At 37.7% G+C, this 20,145-nt stretch overlaps 1 protein-coding gene across 4 annotated transcripts in view; it reads right to left on the bottom strand.

Moving 5' to 3' along the window:
- The window catches only part of L3MBTL4 (L3MBTL histone methyl-lysine binding protein 4), a 448,796-nt gene that overhangs the window by 181,296 nt on the left and 247,355 nt on the right, over positions 1 to 20,145 (bottom strand). For all 4 annotated transcript variants that reach the window (XM_049620399.1, XM_049620400.1, XM_049620401.1 and 1 more), the window contains exon 13: positions 12,125 to 12,239. In XM_049620399.1, the coding sequence (XP_049476356.1) occupies positions 12,125 to 12,239 (115 nt within the window). The remainder of the gene's footprint in view (positions 1 to 12,124; positions 12,240 to 20,145) is intronic.

A 20,145-nucleotide genomic window follows, 5' to 3' on the forward strand; every position in this document is an offset into this window, starting at 1 on the left:
CCTGCTAGGGGCCCCTGGGGCATTCGAGGGGTAAGTAAAGATAGCGTAGGATGGCAGGGGTGGAGACGATTCATCTCCCTGGGGATGTCACATGAAATTTGGGAGAGAAGGTCACCCACCTTCTGCCCAAATGCTAGCAGATAAGCACTAGGCACAAGGAATATAGACCCTACCCAGAGGCAAGAAGGTGAGAGTGTAGACTAAGAAAAGAGGTAGAAGGAGATGTGAAAAAATACCATTGCTAAATCAGGGATAAAAGAAGGGAAAACTGTGTTTCACAGAGAAGGCTCAGGTGAGCGGCCGGTTTATATCCATTTGGTTTGACAACGACAAAGCTAGTGAACAACTCAGTAAGAATACTTTCATTTCACTGTGGTATGTTTACGACTGTGATATTGTGATTTACAATAAGAAATATATACTTAGTCTTCCTCCTTGTCTTGGCACAGAGCTCCTAAAACCCTTGCAATTGCTTGCCAAGACAGCAATAGAGGTCTTTTGTTATGCTAATGATGCGAGTTTGGGAAAGCACCTAAGGCTGGAGGCTGACTGCCAGTGCAGCCAACCAGTGATTACAGGACTGGAACTTTCCCTCCCACTCCTGGAGATGGGGAGGGCTGGAAAATTGAGTTCAACACCAATGGCCAATGATCTAATCAATTGTGCCCATGGAATGAAGCCTCTATTAAAAACCAAAGGATAAGGTTCCTCTGAACCTTACCAGCCACTGGGCTGGGAGACATATGGAGACTTGTGGAGAGTGTCTAGTCTGGAGAGAGCACGGAAGCTCTGTGTCCCTTGCCCTATGCATCTCTTCCATCTGGCTTCTATTCCTGAATTACATTCTTTTATAATAAACAGATCATCTAATAAGTAAAATGTTTTTCTGAGTTCTGGGAGACACTCTAGCAAATTAATTGAACCCAAGCAGTGGGTCATTGGAACCTCTGATCTATATATAGCTAGAAGCACAGGTGATGACCTGGACTTATGACTGGCATCTGAAGTTGGGGGTTGGAGCAGTCTTGTAGGACTGAGCCCTTACCCTGTGGAGCCTGACGCTTACTCTAGGTAAGCACTGTCAGAATGGAGTTGAATTGCAGGACACCCAGCCAGTGTTGAAAAATTGCCTGGTGTCAGGAAAAAAGTGACACATCAGAATTAGGTGCAGAATTGCAATGTATTCAAATTTTTATTTTAAGGAACAGCAAAGTTCTTTAGTTCAGTTTAATGGGGCTTATAGGGAGTGCTAATCTTAAATCTAAATCAGTAATTCTAAATGTTTCAAACTATCCTAAACATTAGTCAATATTCACTCAGAGATCAGCAACCCCTTTATGGATAGTATAATTATAACAAGTACCTAGAAGCAAACCACACTGGTTGTTTAAGTTTTAGGAAATAAAGTCAACTTCCAATTTTCTAGATCAATGAAGAGAAATGGCATGGGAAGCAAATGTGCCTGCACTCTTCACCCCAGCCCTACTATTTTACTGAAAGGCCAGCATGAGCCAGACAACTGAAAGCAGCCATTAAGGTACTTAATCACAAGGTGGCTCAATCCTCAGTCGGTTAAGCATCCGACTTTTGATTTCCGGTCAGGTCATGGTCTCACAGTTTCATGAGTTCAAGCCCCATGTTGGGGTCTGCGCTGACAGCGCAGATTCTCCCCCTCTTCTCTCTGCTCCTTCCTTGCTCGCACTCTCTCTGCCTTTCTCAAAAATTAAAAATAAATAAATAAATAAATAGGTATTTAAACACGCAAGCCTGCAAGTCTTTGCAGAGGCAAAGTAACTTGCTCGGAGACACAGAGTCAGCCAGAGTAGAATGAAAATTTAAATCCAAGATTTTTCTAGCTCCAAAGTCCATCATCTTACTTCTCAAATTTGGTGAATTTCCAAAGCAAGAACTATTGGAAATCCCATTGCCCAATGGGGTAGGTAGTCTAGGTAGCTAATTCACAATATAATAAAAGAAATGAGATCTATTAAAAGAAATTTAGCATCAAATGTGACTGGGATTACAGTTTCCAAATGATCTGACTGAAAAGATTGTCAAAAGGCAATTCTGTAGAAGACCGAGGTAGGCATGGTTTTTTGGTTCTGGTGTTTTTAAACCTTTTCAAAGACATTCAGGGAATGCAAAGCACAACAGAAAGCTCTTGACACCTTAGTGCTTTATCTTAGGTATTTAATTTTGATTCTAAGGGTAGAAAAAGTCCACCATGAAAGACTATGCATAAGATAAAACAGACAAATCATGCCTTAATGGCATGAGAAAAGGAGAGTTTCATCTGACGGTGGAACACTGGGTGAACTGCAGCTGAGCTGGGTGTGGTGGGTAGGAGGAAATCCGCACCCAGCCATACAAACTGGTGCTCTGAATGGGAACTCTGAACTTTTCATTCTCAAGTGGCTTTTCACAGTTAACCTTTTCAATAACTTACATTAGGCCTCAGAGACTGAATGCTATGAATTATTGAATATTATGGTCTTTGCAAAAATACACTGTACATTTTTGCAGAAGCTTGGGCTATATAACATGCATTATACCTTGGTTCAATGTCTGCAATGAGTATAAATATATGAATTAAATGGCATTAGAAAAATAGAAATGAACTCAAGTAACTAGAAAAAATGGAAACGAACTAAAGTAACTACCACTCACGTAGAAAAACAAAATTTTAATAAATCGAATAAAATTTGTACTAGAGCCAACAGATTCTAATTTTACTTATGCTTGTGCCATTTCCATCTCTAAAGGGGCCACCATTTTCCCTCCACTGGTCCAGATGCTCTGTGCTCTTCTGGGCCCAGGTCAACACCATTCTTAGAGGCCTGGCTGGACTAGCCCTGTGTCATTCTGCTCTCTCTTTAAAAACACATTTAGAAACATAGCAATGTACATTTAGTTTTCACTCATTCATCAGCAGCTATAAGATTTTATTCTATTTCATATATTTGCAAACTACAGCTCCCTCAAACATAAATGGGAAGCTCATGGAAGAAAAAATTCATTGTATATATATATATATATATATATATATAGTTTTTTTCTTCCTCTGTTTCCAAAGCATTATAATACTGAGTCAAGGGAAAAAGAACCAAGGGAAAAATATTCATAACAAAATATAGATGAGAACATGGATTTAAAAGGTGTCTTCCTCATATTTTCTTTTAATTGTTCTTATTTTCACAGAATACCACTACCAGGCAACCTGTGTGATGCTTTTTGTAAAATTTCACTAGACTATATCAATAAAATAGATAAAGTTCAAGTTGGGTACAGCCTCCATAAAATGGTAGAATACATAAGATGACCTCTAAGATTTTTTTCCAAACCTTAAATTTTTAGTATTCTTTGCAATGTTTGATCTATAAATCTATTGTATCATATACAATAAAGTACTGAGGCAATTGTTGAGTCACATAAATATAACAAAAGTAAAACAAAAGAGTGTAAAAAATATATGAAAGTTAAAATATCTGAAAATACCTTAAAATACTTGCAAATTAATGTCGGTAAGGGACTTCATCTGCTCGTATATGAGAAAACGCTGTGTGTGGTTTTATAGATCTATGTAGACACAATTACTTTGATCTGATTTTCAAAGATCCTGGACATTAGAACTTTAGTTTGAATTATATGAGTAAATAAGATCAACTCTTCGACTTAATATAGCACTCAGCAATAAAAACTGATTTGATTTGGTTGATTATGCAAACACGATCCATAAAAGACATCAGAATAGGATGCTACACGTAATTCCTACTGTAGAACAAGTGTTCCTACCCGCTCCTTACCACCCAGGAATTTGACACCAGCTGAGGGGGTGACTTTTCTGTAAAGAAAGCTAATATATGGAGGAATGTATAGAAAGTGCTGTATTGGCTTCAAAATCTTATAAGGCCAATGGTCAAGGTGTTAGGAGTAATTCTGTTTGGGATAAATGAAATAATTCTGCTTTGGGAAGAGTAAGGTATGGCAGCGAGTAAAGCACAGATTGTGAAGCACCTTGTGTATGTGCAAAGAAAGGAGCCTGTCAGATACTGGATGCCAAGGGAGAGCTTTAAGAATGGAAACCCATGTCAACTATACTTCAACAAAAAAAGAATGGAGATAATGAGGTCAGATTTGAGTTTTATACAGACAATCACAGGAAAGACATCAGCAAAGATAATCATGAAGCTGTTGCAACTGTCAACAGACCTTCACACTTTGTTTTGTTAGATATCTTGACCAAAACATTCGTTTCTACTTTCCAGTGGGGAAAAAATAATTCAGTGATTGATAAATAAATAAATAAATAAATAAAAGAATACATTTTGGAGTAGCATTGTGTGTATGTTGGGGGATGTTACAATTACAATTAATAATGATTTATCCAAACAATTTATAACAAAAAAGCAAGCACAGCAGTAAATGAATATCCTGGCCAACTGGAGGTAGCCAATTCTCCCAAATTATAGGGATTCCAATTACCTTAAAAATGAATACAGAAAATGGGAATCTTGTAATATTGCCGAAAAAACAGGGAAGTCAAACTTAAGAAATTTTGATAACTGAAGGTATTTTTTAAAAGCCACATCAAGAGAGGTGAGAGGAGCAACGAAGTGGTCCAGTCAGGATCCACACTCCCAGCACAACAGCCCACAAGCAGGAAGGATATGAAAAACACAGAGATCCTCCCTGAGGAGCAAAAGGTTCAAGTCCCCATCAGGCACCCCCTGTCCTGAGGACCCACACCAGGACGAAGAGCCCCCATAATGTCTGGCTTTGCAAATCAATAAGGCTTAACTCTAGGAAAGCCAGAGAACTCTAGGAAACCAAGACTCTACTCTTAAAGGGCAGGCGCACAAGCACACTCAGTCGGAGACACAGCATAGAGGCAGCCCTTTAAGAAGCACCTGAACCATAATCTCCATCATAATGGAGACTTACTGACTCAGTCTAGGACATTTGCCAGAGGGGCAGGGATCTGTAGGAACTTTCTGGAGGAAAAGAAGCACAGGGGGGCACCATTTTTCTTACCCTCCTTCTACCATGGTGACTGAGAGCTGGCAAGTGCCATTTCTGATGCTGTCCATCAACCCTGCCAACACTAGTCATCCTGTCCTGGTGATCCTCTGAAGGTCTGCTCTGCCCAACATGCCCCTCCAAACCAGCTCCCCCTCTGCCACATTGGCAGGCAGCCTCAACTGGGTTTGGCACTCCCCCAAAGTGGTTCCTGCCCCCACTGCACCCAGCAGGTGGCCTTAGCTGGGACCAGCATCACCAAAGGAAACTCCCAGGGGGCTCCTGGGTGGCTCAGTCAGCTGGGTGTTTGACTCTTGATTTCAGCTCAGGTCATGATCTCACAGTTTATGGGATCGAACTACGTGTTGGGCTCTCTGCCGACAGCGTGAAGCCTGCTTGGGATTGTCTCTCTCTCTCTGCCCTTCCCCTACTAGCATGCTCTGGCTCTCTCTCTCTCAAAATAAATAAACTGAAAAGAAGTAACATTGATATAAAATTTTTAAAAATTTAAAAAATAAAAGCAACTCCCAGAAAAGGGTACACCAGAACCAGAATCAAACCAGGAAATGCAGAGGTGTCCCCCTACAGCAGCTCCAGCCCTGATGCACCTGGTGAGCAGTCACAGCCTGGACTGATGCACCTCAAAATGGCTCCCACCCTCACGGGATGGGGGTATGTATCTACAACAGTCACAGCCCAGACACAAGAGAAGACACATGCAGCCCACAAAGGCGACACCCTGGGAACCTGGTTCTGGTGAGCAGAGAGGATTGTGCTTCTGAGCCCTACAGGACACCTTCTATATACAGCCACTTTTTTAAGACTGGGAGACATACTGACCTACCTAATATAGAGAAATGAACACAGATTGGCAGGCGAAATGAGGAGACAGAGAGAGAGAGAGAGAGAGAGAGAGAGAGAGATGTTCCAAGTCAAAGAACAAGACAAAAATCTCAAAAAAAAAAAAAAAAAGAATTAAATGAAACAGGTATACGCAATCTACCTGATAAAGAGTTCAAAGTCATGGACATAAAGATCCCACACTTGAAAACAGAGTAGATGAATACAATTAGAACTTCAAAAAAGAAATAGAAAATATAAAAACGAATCGATTAGAGCTGAAGAATACAATAACTAAAGTGAAAATTACATGAGATGGAATCAACATCGGATTAGAGGATACTGCCAAATGGATCAGCAATCTGGAAGACAGGGTAGTGGGAATCACCCAAGCAGAACAGCTAAAAGAAAAAAGAATTAAAAAAAACAAGAAGAGTTAAGGGATCTCTGTAACAACAACCTAATGTTCACATTATAGGGGTCCCAGAAGGAGAAGAGAGAGAAAAGGGGGTGGAAAACTTACTTGAGGAAATGAGAGCTGAGGGATGTCTGGGTGACTCGACTGGTTGAGCATCCGACTCTTGATTTCAGCTCAAGTCATGGTCTCATGGCTTGTGAGTTTAAGCCCCGTGTCAACCTACAGCTCAGAGCCTGCTTGAGATTTTGTCTCCCTCTCTCTCTGCCCCTCCCCACTCGTGCTCATGCACTTTCTCTCTCCCCCCCTCTCTCTCTCTCTCTCAAAAATAAATAAATGTTAAAAAAAAAGAAATAATAGCTGAAATCTTCCCTAACCTGGGGAAGGAAACAGACACCCAGGTCCAAGAAGCACAAAGGAACCCAAGGAGGCCCACACCAAGACACATAGTAACTACAGAGGCAAAAATTAAAATTAAAGAGATGATCAACTAATTACATAGAAGACAACACCCATTAGACTATCAGCTGATTTTTCAGCAGAAACTTTTCAGGCCAGAGGGAATGGCAGGATATAGTTAAACTGAAAGGGAAAAACCAACAACCAAGAATACTCTACCTAGCGAGGTTGCCATTCAGAATTGAGGACAGGGAAAGCATTTCCCAAACAAACAAAAGTTAAAGAAGTACATCCCCACTAAAGCTCCACACAAGAAACGTTTAAAAGGACTTATTCAAGCAGAAAATAAAAGGTCATAAATAGAAGAAAATTGTTAAAGAAAAATTTGCAGTGAGAAAAGAAAATATAGTAAAGCTAATGGATCAAACACTTATAAAGATACCATGGAGGTTAAAAGACAAAAGTAGTAAAATAAACTATATCTACAATAATTAGTTGAGGGATATACAAAATAAAAAGATATAAAATATGTCAAAAACAAAACATAACAGAGAGGAGTAAAAATGCAGAATGCATTCAAATTTAAGTGATCATCAACTTAAAATAGACTTCTGTATACACAGGGTATTATAATATGAACCTCATGGTAACCACAAAACAAAAACCTATAATACATACACATGCAAAAGAGAGAAAGACAGAAAGAGAAAGAGAGAGAGAGAGAGAGAGAGAGAGAGAGAGAAGACGTTCCTGAGTGGCTCAGTTAGTTGAGCATTTGACTCTTGATTTTGGTTCAGGTCATGATCCCAGGGATGTGGGATCAAGCCCTTTGTCAGGCTCTGTGCTGAGCATGAAGCCTGCTTGAGATTCTCTCCCTCTCTCTCTCTTTCTCACTCTCACTCTTTCTCTCTCTCTCCCCCTCTGTCCCTCTTCCCAACTCTCTCTGTCTCAAATAAAAATAAATAAATAAATAAATAAATAAATATCCAAATATAACACTAATAAAAATCATCAAACCACAAGGGAAAAGAGCAAGAAAGGAACAGAGAAGAAATACAAAAACAACCAGAACACAATTACTGAAATAGCAGTAGGTACATACCTATCAATAATTACTTTAAATGGACTAAACGCCCAATCAGAAGGCAAAGGGTGGCTAAATGGACCAATAAAACTCACATGACCCATCTATATGCTGCCTATAAGAGACTTAGTTCAGACCTAAAAAACACAGACTGAAAGTGAAGGAATGGAAAAAGATAGTCCATGCAAATGCAAATTAAAAGAAAGGAGGGGTAGCAATACCCCCTGTCATACAACAGAGAAAATACACTTTAAAATAAAGATCATGACAATAGACAAATAGCGCATTACATGGTAATAAAGGGATAAATCCAACAAAAGTCTAACAATTGTAAACATGTATGCACCCAACATAGAATTACCTAAATACATAAAGCAAATATTAACAGACATAAAGGGAGAAATTGACAATAATACAATAATAGTAGGAAACTTCCATACCCCATTTACATCAGTGGATATAGCATACAGACAGAAAATCAATATGGAAACAGTGGCCCTAAACAACACAGTAGATCACATAGACCTAATAGATATATTCAGAACATCCCATCCCCAAACAGCAGAATGTATGATCTTTTCAATTGTAGATGGAACATTCTCTAGAATAAACCACATGTGGGGCGCCTGGGTGGTTCAGTCAGTTTGGCTTCTGACTTCAGCTCAGGTCATGATCTCACAGCTGGTGGGTTCGAACCCCATGTCAGGCTCTGTGCTGACAGCTTGGAGCCTGGGGTCTGCTTCGGATTCTGTGTCTCCCTCTCTCTCTCTGGCCCACCCCTCTCATGCTCTCTGTCTCTCTCTCTCAAAAAATAAATAAACATTTTAAAAAACTTAAAAAAAAAGAATAAACCACATGTTAGGTCACAAAACAAGTCTCAATAAATTTAAGAAGATTGAAATCATATGAAGCATTTTTCCAAACACTAGAAATCAATTACAAGGGGAAAAGAACTATACATGTAGACCTAAATATAAGACCCGAAATCATGAAAATTGTAGAAAACATGGGCAATAAACTGCTAAACATGGGTCTTAAGCAATAATTGTTTTGGATTTGTCTCCTCAGATAAGGGCAACCAAAACAAAAATAAACAAATGAAATTGCACCTACCTAAAAAGCTTCTGCATGGGGAGGGAACCCATCAACAAAATGAAGACAACCTACTGAATGGGAGAAGATATATGCCAACAGTACACCCAATAAGGGGTTAATATCCAAAATATATTTAACAAAATTCACACAACCTACACCAAAACCCCCAAACAAATCCAATTAAAAAATGGGCAGAAAACCTCAATAGATATTTTCCCAAAGAAGACATCCAGATGGCCAACAGACACATGAAAAGATGTTTAATATCACTAGTCATCAGGGAAATGCAAATCGAAACCACAATGAGATAATATCTCACACTAGCCAAAATGGCCAGTATCAAGAATACATGAAATAGCCAGTGCCGTTGAGGTTGTAGAGAAAAGGGAGTCCTTGTGCACTCCTGGTGGGAACATAAACTGGTGCAGCCACTATGGAAAAAGTATGGAGGTTCCTCAAAAAACTAAAAATAGAACTACCATATCAGCCTGCATTTCCACTTCTAAGTATTTATGTGAAGAAAACAAAACGTTAACTCAAAAAGTGATATGTGCTCCTATGTTTATTGCAGCATTATGTACAGTAGTCAATATATGGAAGCAGCCCAAGTGCCCATTAACAGATGAATAAAGAAGATGTGGCACATATATATAAAGTGGAATATTACTCACTCATAAAAAGATTGAAATCTTGCCATTTGCAACAACAGGGACCTAGAACGTATTATGCTGAATTAAATAAGTCAGAGGAAAAATAAATACCACATAATTGCACTCACGTGTGGAATCTAAACAAACAAAACTAAACAGAAACAGACTCATAAATACAGAGAAAAAACTGATGGTTGCTAAGGGGGAAGGGATTGGGGGGTGGGTGAAATAAGTAAAGAGGATTAAGAGGTACAAATTTCTAGTTATAACACAGGTCATGAGGATATCAAGTACAGCATAGGGAATATAGTCAATAATACTTTAATAACTTTGTATGGTGACAGATGGTGACTACACTTACAATGATCACTCTGTAGTATATATAAATGTCAAATCACTACAATGTATACATGTGTCAACTATAATTAATGTAAATAAATGTAAGTAAATAAATGAATAGAAAGAAAGTAAAAGAAAGTAGGGAGGGAGAGAGGGAGAGATAGAGGGAGGGAGGGAGAGAGGAAGGAAGGAAGGAAGGAAGGAAGGAAGGAAGGAAGGAAGAAATGAAAACATTTGGAAAACTCTAATCACATTAATTTTAGCACAATTTCAGGTTTTGTAATCCTTAATAAATCACATAATTTCATGTAAAAATGATAATCTATAGACTGTGATATCATTTCCTGACAGCAGCCAGCACCAATTCAGGACATACTTTGGGGCTAGGTAGTTTTTAAAGTATTGTGTGCATTTATCTCATTTATCATTATACATTTTTGAGATAGGCACATAATATTATTATCTCCATTTCCTAGATGAGGAAACAGGCATAGACTCAGTCACACAGCTATGTGAGCAGTAAAACTGAGATTCAAATCCAAGCACTCTGACTCCAGGTTCCACATTTCTAACTGATAGACTATATTGCCTCTAGAACCTGAATTTTGAGATCTTAGGCTTTTCAGGAGGATGTATGCAACTCACTAACTAGCAGTCTGCAAGTCACTGAACTTTGATGAGAGATCAAATGCAATGGACCTGGGAGGGAGCAGGCAGGGGTCAGAGATAGATTTTGGAGAAATTAAGTTAGAGGATCAATAAGACTTGGTGACTGATTGTACATGGGGTGTGGGGTGTTGGAAGGGTTGGGGGGGGGGCAAGTCCAGGATGACTCTGCTTAAGAAGTAGGAACTTTGAAAGCAAGTAGGAACTATAGTAGAAAAGCAAGATTTTTGGCTTGGGATGGAGTTCAGTTTGATCCATAGACTTTGGGATATTTATGAGACACTCAGTTTGAGAAGCTGGTTAAGGAGTTTGACAAGGGAGCAGGTAATGGATGAGATGGAGTGGAGTCAAGAGAGGGTGTCCCTGTCCCTGGAATGCTGACCCATTCCTACTTACACTGAGACCATTCCTACTTGAGAAAGTTACTGTGTGAGGGATAGATGTGTGCACGTCCATGTGGGAAAAGGGGGAGGTTAACATAAAATGAGAAACATCTCCCTGACATACTGGGATGTGAAATCATGGAGAGTTAAAAGTGGAAATCAGAAAACACACACACACACACACACACACACACACACAGAGCACAAATCCTAACACTTTTCCCCCAACATAGAACTGACCATGGTCTCTGGATTTTACATTCTGTATGTACAGACTCCACACTTGCTAACACACTCTAAGTTAAGTAAGGACCTGCACCTTCTTAACTTTGTAGTTTTTGAAGCACCCAGCACAATGTAAAGATGTCATGTTAGCAAGTCGGGAACGCTTCTCACTTCTATAAGTTCAGGAATTCTTCTCACTCCTATAAGTTAAGGAACTACTTCAAAGATGCAATTAGTACTTGAGGTTCTAGCATCATGGGGCTGGCTCAATATAAGATAACCTCATTAACAGAATAATACGCTCGCCGTTATCCCAAGAAACCAACAGAAAAACACCAGAAGCAGTGAGGGAACAAAACAAACAAAAGAATGGAGAGCCTGCATATGTGTCTGGAACCAGCTATTAGTCATGTCAGCCTCATCTGGTAGAAAGAATCCTTCAGACAAAAGAATGAGATATTTTGGTTCAAGGTTCATTAAAATTTAGAGTGGTTAATTTCCTCTTTAACTTTAAGTAGCCAGAAAGAAAGAAATAATGAAAATACCAATATAACAGAGGACTTTTTTCAACTAATTTTTTTAATTGCTGAAATTTAAAATATCTATTTTTTTCTAAAACTTTTTGAAATATAATCTATAAAAGAAAATTAATTAAGATGGGATGTTTAAAAAAAAAAAAACCAAAATGCACGTCAGCTAAAATCAATGGCCCAAGTTCAATGGATTTGGACTGGGTTAAGTTTCCCAAACTAAAATGTAGAAAATAAAGATTCTCCTAGACAACACTATCAAAATAATTCCTTAATTATTATTATAACTTTTTAAAAATATAAAGCACACTCTTTTGAGGCTTAATTATGAATAATTACAGCATAGCTGTAGCACTGATTAGTCAATTCACCTATCTGATATTTAGTTTTAAAATACTTATAATGACAGGAAAAAGAACAGCATTAAGGTAGGAATTCAGGCTAAGTATTTAAAAATCAACAACAAAGAATAAAATACTTACGATATGGTACTTCCAGGGGATGCCCTGTTATGTCACACCATCCAATTGGGTGGATGTCAGGGCTGTCTGCATCCATCCAGTAGTCATATTTGTGGTCCCAGCCATCAAAATGAACCTGTTGAGTAATCAGCATTTAGTAATTAGTGTTTCACTACGTCTGCATCAAAATATTAGAAATCAGGCCTGTGAAATTGAGATTGAAATTGTAACAATTATACATTACAGCTGAAACAATATTTAAAATGTGCCATCAAAGGGCATTCTAATCTAACCACTAAAGACTATTGTAGTACCAATTTTTCTGAGAAATTAAAGAAGTTGGTAAACAAAAAAATCTGTTAGAGATTGATCAGAATCTGAAGGGACAATACCAATCCATTTCCCCGGCTAAGTAATACTGTAATGCTGGCGGGAGGACACCTTTTCTACTGGATGCCTCTGAAAAATCATGTCAGACACAACAACTAGAGTCACCAATTTGACATAAGTACAAGGCTTACCCTATCAGGAAATGCATTGATTTTAGAGTGAAAGGAAGCAATAAGTTTCAAAATCCTGACAACCAAGGAGAGATGGAGCCATTGAAACAATGGAGGCACAGGAGCGGATGAAATATGCTACCAAGGTAGACAGATTAATGGCTATCTTGAGAGCTGTAAAGGACAGTGTAAACTTTCAGTAAACCTGAGGAAGAGATATGGCTCAGGTCCAGAAATCCAGCAAATGGTTACCACTGTTTTGGGTCTTATCTACAAAACACGCATACACATACACATAATTCACATGTACACATACATATAGGTCCAAGAATAAAAAATAAAACTCAATTTCTGAAACAATAATCACATACTTATTTCTGAAACTTACAAAACACTATGTTTTAGAAGTTTCATATCAGAATGAACAAACCAAATTATTTGGGCACGCAAAAAGAATAAATTTCATAACCTTACTTACTCTCTTACATATTTTCTGTTTCTATTAATTAAGTGAGGAATCCCTTTTCAATGCAGAAAAAACCCACAATTTTTTGAACATCAAAATTTGAATAAAAACAGCAAGATTGCTGGCATTATAATAAACTAAATGAAACATCAGTCTGTTATGCAAGACATAGGACCACAAAAAAAGAAAAAAAGGTAAAACTGTATCTAGGAAAAAGTCCAATGCTTTTTTTTCAAGATCCGTCTTTCTTCTTTAGTGGTTCTCCAAGTTTGGTTCCCTGACCATCAGCATCACCATCACCCGGACACATGTTAGAAATGCAGATTGGCAGGCCCCAACTCAACCCACTGACTCAGACACTCTAAAGGACAGGGACTCACAATTTTTAAACAAGTCCTTTAGATGTATCTAATATATGCTGAAGTTTGAGAACCAACAATCTTAGGAATAACTTTCAAGAGAATATTTCTACCAAACTTAGGCTTCTGGCTGAGACAGAGTGCCCTTTCCCAGTAGTAACTATAAAACTGGACTGAATATATGAAGGGACTGTAGACACTGGACAATAGGCACCACAGATATGTAATCCCTAAGTACACCTAGACTAGCCCCAGATGTCAGCCTGTAGTCAATTTCCTGACAGCAGCACAGGGAGGAGAAACAGAGCAGTCATGCTGTGCTGAGGAGACACAGATGCAGTTCAGCACTGATGAAGCAGCTGGAAATCGGAGGACAGACACTAGAGAGAATAGAGTTACAGAGAAGGGGACGCCAGAAATCTCTGGGGGATTTTTGCACAACCTTGGTCAAGGGCTGGACTGTACATGTGCAAGGTGAGACAAGGTGAAATGAAGAAGAGAGCATCTGATAAGAGCTAGAAGTAAAATGAAGATAGCAGAGGTCACACACACCTGGAGAGTAGAGAGACCAGAGTGCAGACATCTTAAGAATTTGACCAAGACATGCAAAAAGGCCATAATTTTCTAATAAGAACCATGTCATAGAGTATTCTAGACCAGCCCTAAGAAAGGCCAAAATAAAACCTCAACAAGATTAAGAACAGCCATCAGTAATTAACTGACTGACAGAACAAACTCTACCCTTTTTAAAGGAAGACAAATGCTCCCAAATCTGAATGCTGTATCATTCTTAATGTCCAACATAACATCAAAATTTATTAGACATGCAAATAAGCAGGTGAATGTGAGCCCTGCTCATTTTTTTAAAAAAAGTAGTCAATAGAAAGAGACCCTGAGATGCCCCAGATGTTGTAATTAGTAGACATGAAGTTTTTAAGTACCTATTGAAATATGTTTAATAACTTAAAGGATAAATAGTCTTGATGAGGGAACAGATAGGGAGTCTCAGCAGGGAAATGGAAACCATAAGAGATAAACAAATGGAAATTCTAGAACTGAAAAGCAAACTATTTTAAATAAAAATTTTCTGAATAGGCTTAACAGATTAGGGATGGCAGAAAAATGGGTAAGTGAACATGAAAACAGATTCATAGAAATTATTAATCTAAAGCACACAATAAAAAAATTTCAAAAATGAACAGAGGCTCAGGTACTTGTAATACAGAATCACCTGGTCTAACACATGCAATTTGGAGTCCATAATGAGAGGAGAGACAATAAAGCAGGGATAATGGTCAAACCAGACAAAAGGTGAAGAAATAACATCAACAAAATCTATTTTGGTCAAAAAAAAAGCGCCAATTTACAAGCTTAACAAAAACAGCAAAACACAAGCATAATAAATACAAAGGAAATCGGAACTACACAAATCATAGGCAAACCGCCAAAAATGAAAGACAAAAGAAAAAGTCTTGAAAGCAGCCACAGAAGTACAACACATTACATACAGGGAACCATGACAGGAATGTTAGCCAACTTCTCATCAGAAACAGAATAGACAAGAAGATAATGAAATTAGATCTTTAAAGCAGTGAGAAATTAAAAAAATATCAACCTAAGATTTTGTTTTACAAAAAAATTTCCCTCAAAAAGGAGTAAAATTAACTTTCAGATTAAAAAAAACAAGAAAGTATTCACTTATAGATTTGCATTGCAAGAAATATTATAGAAAGTATTTCATAAGTATTATCAGATGGAACAACAGCAATTTTGAAAATAATGAACAAATTTGGAAGACCCACTCTGATTTCTATAATTACTATAAAGCCACAGTTATGATGACAGTGTTGTTTGGGCCTAAGCATAGGTAAATACATTATTAGAACAGAAAAGATTATGTCAATGGACTCACATCTATATAGTTAAATTGCTTTTCAATAGATGTAACAAGGCCATTCAATGGGGAAAGAGCAGTAATTTCAGCAAATGATACTGGATTAAGTGGATATCCACATATGAAAAAATCCAAACCAGTTGACTTCTATGTCACCTTCCACATACAAATTAATTCGAAATGGGCTATAAACCTAAACAACCTAATCAACTCAAGAATGAAACAAGATAAAATCTTCATGATATTGGGATACTCAAAGGTTTCTTAACACACAAGCAGCATTACCCATAAAGGAATAATTTTAGAAATTCATTTTTAATCATAATAAAAAACTTCTGCTCCTCAAAATCATCATTAATATAAAGGACAACCAAACCAAGAACATTTGTAATACATTTATCTGACAAAAGAATTGGCAATCCAGTAAGTAATAGGCAAAACACTTGAGATACTCTACAGGAAAAAAAAAAGGTTCAATGAATGGTCAAAAACTAAATAAAAAATTGTTCAACTTCACTATTCATCAAAGAGATCACATTGAGACATACTACAAAGCCAACTGTATGACTTAAATGACAGACAACATCAATTACTGGTGAGGCTGTGGAGCTCCCAGAACATTCATACAATGTCACTGGGGCTGGAAAATAGGACAATTACTTTAGAAAATGTTTTGCTACTGTATTGTAGATTTCAGATGTTCCTACTCTGTGACTCCTGGCAATTCCATCCCAAAGAGATGAAAATATAAAGCTGTGTAAACAAGTGCTCCTTGCAGTTTCATTCAAAATGCCAAACCTGACAATGACCCAAATGCCCAACAACAGTTGAATATCTATTGGAAAGCAAGGGTAGCATAGGCATGAGATGAACAGTAGTCACCAATAAAAAGGATAGACTGTTTCTACATGTACGAACATGCATCAACCAGACATCATGTAGAGAAAGAGGGAAGACACAAAACTACATGCAGTTGCTGTCAATGGGGGCTATTCTTATCTTTTACCATATTTATGTATTGCAATGTTTCAGCATTCTGGACACAGCCGAACTGCATAATACCGTCAGTACTCGAAGACTAAATATTCCAGTTGTGAAAGGCAAAAATAGCACTCTTTTTAAGACTGATGCCTGCTGCTCTGGATTTACCAACAGGAAGAAGTTTGTGTAAGTGTGTATAATGCTGTGAAGAAGAAATAGAAAATTTCCTCAAACTTTAATATTTCTTCCTAATTTCAATGTCCTTTCTCTTTTAAGTTTGCAGTGGTACTTTTTCTATTTCAAAAGCAAGGGAACCACCTCTAAGCACAAACAAGACAGGCCAAATGTTCCAGCAAGATCTTGTTACAAGGAGTTAGGTCTTTCTATTTCAGCTACTGTACCTGGACTTGGAAATCCTACTGTTGGAATTCAGGTTTATTACTAAAAAACTAAAATGACAGTATCTTTAAAATTTTTTTTCTGAAAGCAGATACAATGTTTTTATGTACTTTATTCAATGTTTTCCCTTATGTTCATTAATAAATATTAAATTACCCTTTCCGATGCTGCATATAATTACTTACAATGAAATCATGGGAATTAAAAAGAGCTCCTCCTAATCCAATGATGTGATGCTCCACTCCCCGACAAAGGCCATCTAAACATGAAAAATATAACCCAAATCTGACCCATATACATCTTTATGAAAGATATTTTCAAGTCTGTAGATCTTCATATCTCTGAAGTTGAAAACCCAATTTTAAGAATTGCAACTAGATGGTCAAGTTAATAAAGGAGACTGGCATCTTAAGAATATTTACAGAGTCCTTTCATAAAGGAAAGAATTATTTTGGAAACCAAATCATCTCCATTTCATATTTACGATTTTTAAATATTTGGGTTTGTATAAAGCTGAATAGAAATATGGACACTTCTCGCTCAGATTATGACAAACTGGAAAACAGAGGTCAGATAACTGAATCAAACACTGTCTCAAGCTCTTACCTTTAAATGGGTAGTGATACTTCCTGATGGTATTAACATCATCTGCATTAGTGATTAATGACTGGCAAAATAACTTGGACGCTTAAGAATTAGATCACCCTATTAAAAAACAAGGATACACTCCTGAGTGTAAATATAAAGCTGTTGATTGTCTGGACTGGCAAGGTCTTTCTTGCTTTGCCTTATCATTACTGTCCCTCAGCCCTGGAGGCTTGCCACTAGGCCTCAGCTGTCTTTGATGCCACCATGACTGTTAGCACCATGGCTTCCACCCTGTCAGACCTCAAAAGCCATCAGCGGAATGAGATGCATGGCAGTAATCATCACTCGTCGCTGTTCCTTAGGGCAGCTGGAAAATAAACTGTTATTTATCTAGGAACACTGGAGCTAAATTTAATGCTCAATCACAACAATTTTATTAGCCTAAGTGATATTATTATGCTTGTTTGCTTCTGCTATATGGTTTTTAAATTTGTAATTTCCACTTTAATGGGCTTACTGGATGTGTGTATTTTATTGTCAAAGGCCTCAAATCTATTTTAAAGGCTTATGGTGAACAAATTATAAGCATGTAGATGATGTTAATTTATTTAGAAAAAGGCTTCACTGTACCTGAACTCTTCTCCTTTAATTGAATACATTTTCAGATAACTAGACTTAACATTAAATTTCATTCTAGAAAAAAAAAAAACTGGGTTTTCATATATTATTCCTGATATCTATTACTCATAACTACTGGTGCTAATAAGACTACAGTAAATCTCACTTCCTGTGATGCAGAGCTCTGTTGTTGGACGGTGTGGCGGATGAAGAAATAGTAATGAGACTAGACATGTGTTCCACTGCAGGACAAGCATGCTCACATAATGCCTTCACAAAATACCACCATCATCTAAGAGCAAGAGCGCTGAGTATAGCAGGGGGCTCACTTTTACCGTATGTTTACATAGTCCAAACACAGCTATAAAATACATACATTTTCACTGAACGTCTACAATATACTGTTTTCACACATTCTGAAAAGGAACCTTTTAAGAGGTTTGCCGAGATCGTACCACCAGTAAATGGCAGAACCAGACTTCAGCTGAGAACAGTTTATTGAGAGAACCGTACAAGAATACAAATGGTGGGGATATTTGGGATTACTATAACTAAGAATCTACTGTAGCAGAGTTAAATTACATTTTTAAAGTATAAAAAGGCATTTTCATAATGAAAACAAATTAACATGGAATAATACAGGGTGCAGTCCAGAACTACCTACACTTTTGCACATTAAATATTAATTCCCCACTGAGCCAATCTGCCTACAGGTCTTCTGGGCAAGAACAGGGAGGGAGGGAACATGAAGAAAAGGAATTATAACAGACAAGTGTATACACTTTGAAAATTAGTCTCACACATTATTATCTCCATGCTACATAAGAAGCTAGTGAGATACATAGGGATTAGGAAATGTGGCCAACATCTCCAAGTCATTGATTGTGATTTGAAACTCTCCCTCTCCCCCAAGGCCATGAGCCTGAACTGCCACTGAGTAGTGTTGGGACTGGCAGCCTCTGCATATTCCTTTCCAGGGCAATCACAGCCACTCTTGGTAAATTACCTCAATTCCCTTTCCCTGCTAATCTCTCCCTAAACCCTTCTGCTCTTTCACAAATACAATTGCTTCCACTTTCCTTCCAGTTCATTCCTATAATAAGCACTACAAAGACATGTAATCATTAAATTGAAAAATTAACAGCTTCACTATAGCAAGTCGAAAATACCTTTCATTTTTTTAAGGCCACTACCCAAATTCAGCATATTTCCTGGACAATGGTTTTCAAAATTTAGTAAACAAAATACCAGTTGTCTCCTGCTCTATTGGAACTCTAATTCAGGGGGCGGAGGATGTCAGGAACGATACCTGGAAATTGTATTTTTTTAATCACACATCATAGATTACCTGTTGAAGGTGGTTTTTGGATAAACTTTTTGAAATGCTTCCTTAGGGTATCCCCATGGCAACAAGGTTGTTAATCAACTGAACTTGCCATCAAACTCACAGTTACATCTAAAGCAATGAAGAATAACTTATTTTTAAAAACAGTCACAAATCCCTTTTAATTCTGTAGAACAAGTCCAAGAGAGACCTGGTTGAAGGCCTAATGCAGAGAACATTCAACTCCAAATGTTTCCATTTGTGATAAATATGTCTGCATAAGTTTCCATTTCTCTATTTCTATGGTTACTGTTATAACAAATACAATTAGTTTTTCCCATAAGATATATTTTCCCCATAAGAGTCCTACAAGAAATAAAAATGCCAAATTTCCAACAGAATCCCTGGGGCTTTAATTCTTGTTAAGAAATCTAAATATTTCATCAGAGTTAGGCATAATGATAGCCACATTCAGGGTTCTGTGGCCACATGTCTGTGGGTAATATCTTAGGAAGAAAAACCTCCTTCATTAGCAGTGTGAGGACAAACAATCTCCAAATCAGTTTATGGTTATAACTAACATAAATGCCTTTATAAGTAAGCTCTGTCATAAGATTTAAAAGTGTTAAGCACTGAACTGACATACGCCACACATCCATTGTTAACACAAAGGCCATTTCCTTTCTGATATTCACCAGGCTGCTCCCTTCCCCTTCTGTTCAGGACACCAGCCCTCACAGTGGACGCTGTTTCAACACGTACTCTCCATTTGTCTTGAAATTCCAAATTTCTACTTTGGATATGGTATCAAACCATCAAGGTTTTTCTACTAAATCACAAATTATTCATACTCATTCTTCACAAACCACCAACTCAAAAAGGGCTTTAGCTGCTTATGTTAAAAGAAGACAGG

The sequence above is a fragment of the Panthera uncia genome (genome assembly GCF_023721935.1).
Source record: "Panthera uncia isolate 11264 chromosome D3 unlocalized genomic scaffold, Puncia_PCG_1.0 HiC_scaffold_8, whole genome shotgun sequence".
NCBI lineage: Eukaryota > Metazoa > Chordata > Mammalia > Carnivora > Felidae > Panthera > Panthera uncia.